Below are 9,841 nucleotides of genomic sequence, written 5' to 3'. Positions count from 1 at the left end.
CTCAGTTTGTGCTTTATGTTGGTGGTCTGTTTTTATCTCCTGTTGCTAGTTTCAGTTCTTCTATTCTAGGTTTCTTCTCTGTTCTGGTAGGCCAGACTAAATACAAGAAATTTTGTGCCCTTTATAATCAAGTTTTCCTCATTTATGTTTTTCAACAATAAATTTTAAATAAAAATAGTTGAGGGATTGCATGGCATAAAATACTGGAAAATATGGTTTTATTTATTATTATTATTATTATTATTATTATTATTTAAAAAAATATGTTTCCGAGTGGGAGAGTACCTTAAGAGTTAAGGGTATTTATGAAAACCTAAAAAAAAACCCAAAACTTATATATAGTTTGTTAAACACGAAACCCTAATAAAAAACACATCACTCTTTTTTTTACCTCCTCTGCTTTAACAGCAACATCAGTCGTTCAACCCTAGCAACACTAGCTAAAATCATGGCTTTGGCTGCAATGAAACCTATGAAAATTGGTTTAGAGGAATATCATGATCAAGTTCACCGTGTTAGGATTACTCTTTCTTCAAAGAATGTCAAAAACCTTGAGAAAGGTGTGTTCTTTTTTATCAATTAAGGTTTTATGATGTTTTGTTTATTTTTGTTTGCTTATTCTTATTTTATTGGGTGAAATTTTTATTATTTTATGTAGTGTGTGCTGATTTAATCCGTGGTGCTAAGGATAAAAGCTTGAAAATCAAAGGACCTGTGAGGATACCAACCAAAGTTCTCCGAATTACCACTAGAAAAGCTCCATGTGGTGAAGGTATTGATTCAAAATTCAGATTTAATTGAGTAGTTTGTATGTTAATTGCCATTAGAATTTTAAAAATAAAATTTGTTTCTTTATATTGGATCGATCATGACAGGATCAATGTGTATATAAATGTTCAATAATTTTATTTATTAATTTTCAGGAACAAACACTTGGGATAGGTTTGAGCTCCGTATTCATAAACGAGTGATTGATCTTTTCAGCTCAACTGATGTGGTGAAACAGATAACTTCCATTACCATTGAACCTGGCGTGGAGGTTGAGGTTACACTTGCAAGCTAAAGGATCTGTTTTTTATTAATGATTTTCTTATGAATTGCAGAATGAAGTCTAGAAATTCTGGTTCTTGCAATGGTTTTTTGTTTCTTTTTGGAACAAGTTTGATTAGCTACATTGGATTTCAATTTCCTATATTTAATTGTTCTCTTCGATGAACTATTTGGTGAATCTTGAAGGGTTTTTTTTTCCTTTCAAATTATGCCATATTTCTGTTGATTTTTATCAGCTTTGTTTATCATGATGGATGGGATTTTGACAGAAATTTTAAGGGTGCGTGGGATGTATTTATATTTACAGCTAGTCTCCTTCATGACAATCTCTAGATTTAATTGCTCTCAAATTCCTAGGGCCTTTTGAAACTTGCACCAGGTTCTCCAAAAATGGGTGAAAGCATTTTGCATTCAAACTCCTAGCGGAATTGTTAGCCACGTTAAATCATTTTATGAGAAATATAATTAATTTGAACAGTCGGTTTTCAATTTAAGTTATTAGCATGTATATATAGCTTGTTTACACTTCGTCTTTCTGGTTATTGACTCTATATTTACTGCCTCAATTACCCCAAGTTGTCAAAGACCAAGCCCTTTTCAACTTTTTGCTAGAGCCTACAGAGAAGGGAGTGAACAAAAGAAAAAAAAAGGATTTAACCTCTTACATTTTAGTAATTTTATTTTTTCCTTCCCTTTTCGAGAAGAGCATTTAGCGATTCAAAGAATAGAACGAGATGGAGGCAAAAAGGGTCATGTTCATTTACTGCTTTTGTCAGTATGCAGCATGTATATTCCAGCTCCCTGCATTTGAAAACAAGAAATTAGTATATATGGATGATGTTTTTGCAGAAGATGCAATATGCTTCAAGAGGAATTTAAATGCGAGTCACGTGCAAGATGTGTCGATGCTTTCTTTGCACCTAGCTGTTAGAATGGAATTGAATGTCCTGGCAGTGTCCAGCGAGTAAAGAGTTATTTCACAATTGGAGTTTGTGCAGTCCAGTTTTCGGCTGTTAGCTTAAGCGAGTCCAGAGTTGGAGCCAAGGGGGCTTCCGCGCTGCAGTGAGCGGTGTTCAAGTTGGGGTTACCCTCCTCGACCTCAACTTATGAAGCTGACACTGCCACCTCCATTTCAATTTTATGGCTGGATCACTGCTACGATTCATCGTTCAGTATGGTCTAGGAATCCAACCATGCCTTGTCCTGAAAAGGTTACATTTAATCCCATGGACATCGAGTTGATGATTTCTCTTTGCTGGGATGCCACCAGGGATTGCAGTCTTCTACAATCCCTGAAACCACGTAACAAACGAGGGTGTCATCGAGAAGTAGCTCTTCTAGAATTGGAAGATAGAAAAAAAACAGCTAATTGCAACAGCTTACTGCATGCTAGTTTATCCAAAATGCTCAAATATTTGATGAGAAGAAACTATTAATCACTGAGCAATTTACAGCAGACAGTAAGGATTTATAGAAGATGAAATGGGGAATCAAACTAATCAGCAAAGCATATGCTTCAAACACAAAGCAAGTGCATCTATACAGACACGCACACGCACAAGCCGGGATACCTTTCATTGGCATCCAAGAAAGTTTCTTGCCTTCCAACTCAAAGAATCATATCCAACAAGCTGAGATCATCCATGCCATTTGGAATAATATTAAATTATAAACTTTCCAGAAAGGGAATAAAGGCTATTCCAGCGCATAAGTTAGGATTATATGGAATGGAATATAATTGCACAGAGAGCAATTCTCGAAGTTTAAGTCAAGGAACCAAAACAAGTCCCCTGCATGATGAGAAGATATAGACAGAACACAGCAATGGAAATGGAGAGTAAAATTGCCATGTTTTCAAGAAAATACTTCAAAGTCTCAGGGAAAGATCAAAATAAACAATGATGGTTTACCTCCTCCAAATTCATTGCTTAATAACTAACTCTTGCATATTCTGTCTGATGAGTAAAAATCAAATTCCAATGAAGAAACCCGACAAACATGCATTGAACTAGAAATTACCAAAAATTGCATATCCAGAAATGAAAAAAGGAACAGAAGGTTGGGCCAAGACCACAGTGGCAAAATTTAGTTTCGGAGAGTTGGGAGCTTAATAAATTTAATCAGCTCTGGCAGAAATGTGTCCTTCAGCATCACATTCATCAACAGAACGTTACAACATCCTGGAATATATCATGTATGGAGAAGAAAGGATAAAACTCTAGGTCAAATGCAACGCATAACTAATATCCATTGTTCACTCAGAACAGCAAAAACAAAGTGAGGGGCATGGTGGACTTCTGAATCAAGAATATATGCCACAACACAGACACAAGCTGGTCTAATAGAAACTAACCATCAAGATCATTCACAACAAGCAAGAAAGAAATAGCTGCAGCTGAAATTGTCATGGATATCATTACCACACCGAGCCTTTGTACAAAAAAAACACAACTATACAGTAGTCAAATGAATTCAATTGGTTCAGTACGAAGAAATAAATGTGAAATTCACGTGTGCTATTTTATTAAATGATACAAATTCCAACAATCAGCATATGCTCTATCGGTCATGAATTCTACAATGCCGAAACTACAACAATTACATATTCCAAAAAATAGGAAACAAAAGAGAAAGATGGTTCTGGCTTTGTTTTGATACAGTGCAGGAAGTGCCCAACAAAACAAAATCCACCGACCAAACAATATTCAACATAGGACACGATATTCCTCCTTGTACAGCATCAATTAAACATACATGAAAGACAATTTTCATGCAGTGAACAACACAGAAATGTTAAGAAAGCAATTATAAGAATCATAATGAACAAGGAATGTTTTACAAGTACTGAACCAAAAAAAATTAAACTCATCTTGCAACAGCCTTCTTGTCTCCATAGTAACTGAGGTAGCACCGCACGAATTTCTTCAACCCTGTCTGTAGATCCGTGGTAGGCTTATATCCAAATTCCTTCTGAGCATAACTAATATTTGCGTGTGTATATGGAACATCCCCGTTGCGTGGAAACTTCATAACATTCCTTTTAGCCTTAACCTTCAAAAGCCTTTCCAAAATACTGACAAGATCAGTAACTGGCACAGAAGATGTATTCCCCAAATTGAAAACCCTCAATTGTGCCGGCCCTTTCTTCTTCCCTCCACTCCCGGTACTCTTCTCTGCTGTATCCAACGAACCCAAACAACCCTTCACAATATCATCAATGTAGGTAAAATCCCTAGCAACAATCCCGTGATTCGCAGCCTCAAAAATCGGAATACTCTTCCCTTTCCAAATATCCTTGGTAAAAAAGAAATATGCCATATCCGGCCTCCCCCAGGGTCCATAGACCGTAAAACATCGCAACCCAGTAAGGGAAAGTCCGTAAATATGATTGTAAGTGTGCAATTTCCTCACCAGCTTTCTTAGTAGCAGCGTATAAACTAGCAGGTTGATCAGTTCTATCTTTCTCAGAGAAAGGCACTTTAGTATTAAGCCCATAAACAGAACTAGATGATGCCCAAACAATAGCTGGTTGTGGATTGGTCCAGGCCATGGTTAGTTTGGGTCGGGCCTTCAATGGACCGAGATTACAATGTGGGAGCGTGCTCTAACGAAATTTGGCAAGTTTTTTTATTTATTGGAGGAAAAATCTGGAAGTTAATGCCAAAATTGTAGGATAAACTTGTAAATCGGGATCATTGACTCTACATGGTTTAATATCCTAGTTTTTTTTAATAATTTAAAAAAAAAAAATAAATCATGCAATGATGCTGGGGTATTTTTTTTATACAAATCTGATGCTGAGATATTTTTTTGATTTCACGATAACCATATAAAAAGCAAATTAAAATAAACTATTAACTCTAGATACCTATAAACACATCATATAAGGGCTAAATAAAAAAAAATATCAATAACCAAGGGAAAAAAGGAGCCAAAATGCATCAAAAAAAAAAAAAAACCATTACGGATTATTATTGTAATCCACAATGCTAATGGGTGTGGGGAAACAATGTTTTCCCTCCACCTTTTAGCTTTATATTTGTCTAATACTAACCTAATATTGAGATATTTTTTTGATATCACATTGATCATATAAAAGACAAATTAAAATAAATTTTCAACATTAAATCCCTATAAATACATCATATAAAACTATATTACAAAAATCAATAACTAAAGACAAAAAGAATCAAAATGCAAAATAAAATAAACATTATGAATTATTATTGTAGTCTACAATATTAATATTAATGAGTGCGAGAAAACAATGTTTTACTTGATATCACACCTTTTGGCTTTATAATTAATATATTCATGCAATATGATTTGCTTAATACACATAAATTCTATATGTATTGTTCATAAATTAAATAAGTATCATTCATTTACAATGCTTCACATTAGAGGTATGGCATATAATATATGGCTCTAGTAATGGAATCTTTAGAAGAAATTTGATACATTGATGAGAAAACACTATTTGGAGCTTCATACATTTTTCGATATGGCGTGGCTACATTATTGATCCATCGCTTGTAAGAGGAGAGAAATGAACTTGAAAAAGCAAGTCGTTGCTTTTGCCTAATGCAAAAATATTTGGTGAAAGAAAACTTGTTATGACTCCAGATGCTTCTACTTATTCAGCACATGAATTATTCAAATCCTTAAGGATATTGGACTCTCGGAAGCGGTTTATCCTCGATGAACCAATATTTTATCATTGATCTTATGTATACATTTTTTCTAAAAGATGTAAAGATTAAAGAAAACTTATACACCACCTTAAAAGAATAATGGTCAAATCTCTACTTGTCAATTCTTCCACTACTACCATTGCTACAATTATTGTTCATATTAACTTTTGTTTTAGACAAAGTTTAAATAATTAATTAAACAAAAAATAATTAAAGTACAATTTATATCTCTGAAATAAATTTTCTATTTTAGTTTCTCCTGTGCATTCTTAAATTAACACGACTTTCTAGTGGGGCCTTCGGACCTCATACTATTTCAAAGGATGACCATAAACCTTCTATGTCTTCAGTGCAGTTTTAAACTGACGCGACTCTCTGGTGGGGCTCTTAGGCCTTTACTATTTCTAAGGATGACCATGAGTCTCCTATCTCTCAAATGCAGTCTCAAACTTGCATGACTCTCTAGTGGGACTCCCAAGCCTCATGAAATCTCCAGTGATGACCACGAGCCTCCCCTTCTCTAGAGTAGTCTTAGATTGGCACAGCTCCTAATGGGGCTCTTGGGCTTCACGCGTGCCTCCCAAATCTCTTTATCTTTCTGCGTATTTTGTTTCCAGCTATATGCCCCAATATATACACCCTTTTTTTTATACGAGTAAAACTTATCATTATGCTTAAAGGGTAATTATTTAAAGTCTTCATGTATTATTATATTGCAAAGACCAAGGGCTATTAATGGACTGATATTTTATTATTAACTATATATATATTCTAAAAATATCATGATCAAAGCAAACACGCTAGTATAATTTTTCTGAACCCTCGATTATGCTGGGTTGGTATGCACCAGCTAAAAAACAAGCCTCAAACAGGCATGTTAGGCTTAACACATCACTAGGCCCAGAAGCAACTAGGTTCGGCCCCTACCAAACCCAATGCTTGGGTTTGACAAGAGTTATCAGACCCAACAATTAGGCCTGACATGCATTGTCTAGGGGTGTCGAGCCCGAGGATTTTTTTCAATCGTACCCCCGGCATGGTCGGGCACTCTTTGCTCGCCGTGACCTAACGCATGGCAGAGTCCACTACACCTATAGATTCAAACATAATGCCCAAATCTAATGCCACACCACATATTTTTACATAAATCTTAAAATGGATTATTTCTTAATAATTAAATTTAATTTAACAAATATACACACCGGCACCATTAAGTGCATTAAAGTCTCTTATGGCCTACCACATCTCTATCTCTCAACTAAATAATTTTAATGGAAGACAGGTGTATGGCCATGGTGTCCTAGGTGTATTGAGTGTAGGGGTGAGCATTTTTGTTCGTTTCGATTTTCTCCTAAACGAATAACCAAACTAAATTTGTTTTTTTAAAAATAAAAACTGAAATAAAAAAGAATCAATTGAAGGGTGAATTGATGGATCTGGTTGTTGCATTTTTTATAAGGGTATAAAAATGTTGGAAAAAATTAGAAAGAATGGGTTTAAAGGATATCAGTTGTTGTTTTGAAGGGATTTGATGCTAGGTGTTGAGAATATATGAAGAAGACGAGGCATTAACAAGAAAAATATAAAGAAAATTGGACAATCTCTAAAAATTTAGTTGGGGCTCTAGATTGTTTACAAGGAAAGATGGTAGTAGAAAAAGAAAATTTGAACCAAATAGATTTTGTTGGTGTTCGAAGAACTTTGACAGCAAAGGTGGACCATTTGCTTTTTAATGGCCTTCTTATGAGCACTGTGAAGTTTCATAATGTTGATGTTGAAATGTTTAATTATGATATAGAGATTTTGTTCAGAGTATTTGGGGCTTGGTGTTTAAGACCTTAAGCTTTCTTCATTAAAACCAATGATGGCTTGAAGTTGCTAAAGATAAGCGAGAAGCAGCTTCAAGATACTATCTTACAAGGATGAAAAATGATAAAGGAAAATGTTATTATCCATTTGAATGTAGCCAGAATAATGAAGATACAAAACAAATGAAATATTTATGATTTAAGGATGGAAAAGCTTAGGGTTGACAAAGAGATTGAGAGAAAGCTTAGGGGCGTCTGGTTTGATTTAGGCTTTAAGGTTAGAAGAAAAGTTAGTATTTATACCTAATTTTCAACTTGGTCCAGTTGTATTTGAACTGGTTTAGTCCGGTTTAATCGATTTCAAACTTTGAAAAACAAAACCAAACCAAACCAAACTGAATTTTTTTTATTTTTCTAATCGGTTAATTTGTTTTTTTTCTCGGTTATATTTTTTTGATTTTATCAGTTTTTTGGTTGTTTTGCTTACCCCTAGCTGAGTAGAACATAACCCACAACTCACTAAAATAGAAATTACTCTACAATCCCTCTATCCCCAACAAAAAGACAAGGTTTAAGGAGTATAAATACACCTTGGACTACTAAGGTAAATAATTCACTATTTTTATACTCTATTACATACATATTTTTTTAATATTTTTTTAAATATTATTGTATTTTCTCTCACTATAAAAATATTTTTTTAAATACCTGAGTGTTCCCTAACATACTATGAAATTCATTTTATATGTACTTGGCTTTCTACATCAAACCACGCTTATTTTGGCCATCCTAGCCACGAAGAAGGGAGCATGGTGGAGGACCAAATGACTAACCAATTTACCCTCCTATAAGAGCCTTGCTCCTGAGCACCTTACGTCATCAATCCTTATCCTACCCGGCTTTTACCTCTAATTGAACAGCTGATGGCGCCAGAGTTTCCTATCACTTGTATAATTGGGGGTGCTATTAGGACACCAGAAACTTCATTCCATGGGGAAAATGGTTTTGACGAGCAACTAGATATTGTTTATGGGGACAGAGATGGCACAGCGAGGATGGCAAGCATTGTAGCAATGGAGAAATTATGGAAAAAAATCAACCTCTCAAGGGCAGAAAGAATTGGTGGGATTTCTCACACGTCAATTCTCCAGAATGATACGGCACTTGGTGAAATAACACGAGAAATTTCTAGTATTAATTCTGATGCTATCAGCACAGTTGTGTAGAGAGTTTTATTATCATGGATAGATTACATAGGTGAGTTTTCAGAGCGCTTGAAATCCCTGATTCCGCCTGATGTGATGTGATTTGTGTGGTCACCTTGTCCAACGTCATGTCTTCTTCCATGGAGAATGTAAATGGGGGTAGAAATACATGGCGTTTCCCTTGCGGTATTTTTCTTTTTTAATGAAAATAGCAGGATCTCTATTCCCTGTGCAACACTTGGGAACAATAATTTAGCTCTGAATTCTGAATTTCTGATCCATTAATTAAAAAAAATAAATAAAAGCGAGGAGGCAACAACAGAAAAGACAACCTGTACACCGCCTCAAAAGAATAATGGTCAAATCTCTACTTGCCAATTCTTCCACTGCTACCATTGCTACAGCTGCTGCTTGCATTAACTTTTGTTTTAGACAGAGTTTAAACAATTAATTAAACAAGCAATAATTAACTTCGAGGTAGAGGATGGCACGGAGAGAGGGGACGCACGATTCCCATCGGGCACGTGTCACTTTCTAGTTCGCCCAAAAAGCAAGCAAAAGTGCATCAAAGTGGTCAAACAAGAGACCGGAAAGGCAACCCAAGGCGTACGTATACAGTCAAGACCCAAGATAACCGGTCAAGAGTTGAGCTGGCACTTTACGAAAGGCACGCTCTCAGCGGGCCCCGCCCCCACGGGACTTCCAGTTCCCTGATCCATCTAGTTCTTAATTTATTACAGAGATTAATAATTGAATAAGTTACCATGAAGTATTTTGAAAAGATATTAGTTATTCTATTTTCAGAAAGAAGAACTGCAGATACTTTATTTATGCAATATTTCACTCAATTGAAATTACCAGATAATTGCTAAATATTTAATCATTTTTTTTTATTTTTTTATCTACAAATTCTCAGATACCCATTTCTTTGGATTTCCATGATCCAGAGACCGGATATTAAGGTGATTGACTATACGACTGCACGTGTGGTGCACAGTTGCCAATGGTTTGAAACACTGGCTATAGCCGGTCACTCCCACTAAGCTCCTCTCTTTATCTTTTTTTTTTTCCTTCCTCGTCTAAA

At 35.3% G+C, this 9,841-nt stretch overlaps 2 protein-coding genes across 2 annotated transcripts; one reads left to right on the top strand and one right to left on the bottom strand.

Annotated features, from left to right (window-relative positions):
* The first annotated feature begins 264 nt into the window (after window positions 1-264).
* On the top strand, window positions 265-1,354 carry LOC133690624 (small ribosomal subunit protein uS10y-like). The gene is made up of 3 exons (XM_062110856.1): window positions 265-560; window positions 659-772; window positions 924-1,354. Exons 1-3 carry the CDS (start codon window positions 449-451, stop codon window positions 1,061-1,063), a joined length of 366 nt encoding a protein of 121 aa, XP_061966840.1. The 5' UTR covers window positions 265-448; the 3' UTR covers window positions 1,064-1,354.
* Window positions 1,355-3,545: 2,191 nt separating this feature from the next.
* On the bottom strand, window positions 3,546-4,514 carry LOC133691655 (UDP-glucuronate 4-epimerase 4-like). The gene has a single exon (XM_062112256.1). It carries the CDS (start codon window positions 4,366-4,368, stop codon window positions 3,916-3,918), a length of 453 nt encoding a protein of 150 aa, XP_061968240.1. The 5' UTR covers window positions 4,369-4,514; the 3' UTR covers window positions 3,546-3,915.
* Between the last annotated feature and the right edge of the window lie 5,327 nt (window positions 4,515-9,841).

Source organism: Populus nigra, chromosome 4, assembly GCF_951802175.1.
Source record: "Populus nigra chromosome 4, ddPopNigr1.1, whole genome shotgun sequence".
NCBI classification, from domain to species: domain Eukaryota; kingdom Viridiplantae; phylum Streptophyta; class Magnoliopsida; order Malpighiales; family Salicaceae; genus Populus; species Populus nigra.
The sequence above is the reverse complement of the archived record's forward strand: the minus strand, read 5'-3'. Positions and strand labels throughout refer to the sequence as shown.

Bases quoted from the DNA above. Each gene is read 5' to 3' on its own strand.
- LOC133690624 (XM_062110856.1), top strand. From the start codon at position 449: ATGGCTTTGGCTGCAATGAAACCTATGAAAATTGGTTTAGAGGAATAT. The intron at 561-658 runs GTGTGTTCTTTT...TATTTTATGTAG, and splicing joins TGTCAAAAACCTTGAGAAAG to TGTGTGCTGATTTAATCCGT. The intron at 773-923 runs GTATTGATTCAA...ATTAATTTTCAG, and splicing joins AAAAGCTCCATGTGGTGAAG to GAACAAACACTTGGGATAGG.
- LOC133691655 (XM_062112256.1), bottom strand. From the start codon at position 4,368: ATGGCATATTTCTTTTTTACCAAGGATATTTGGAAAGGGAAGAGTATT.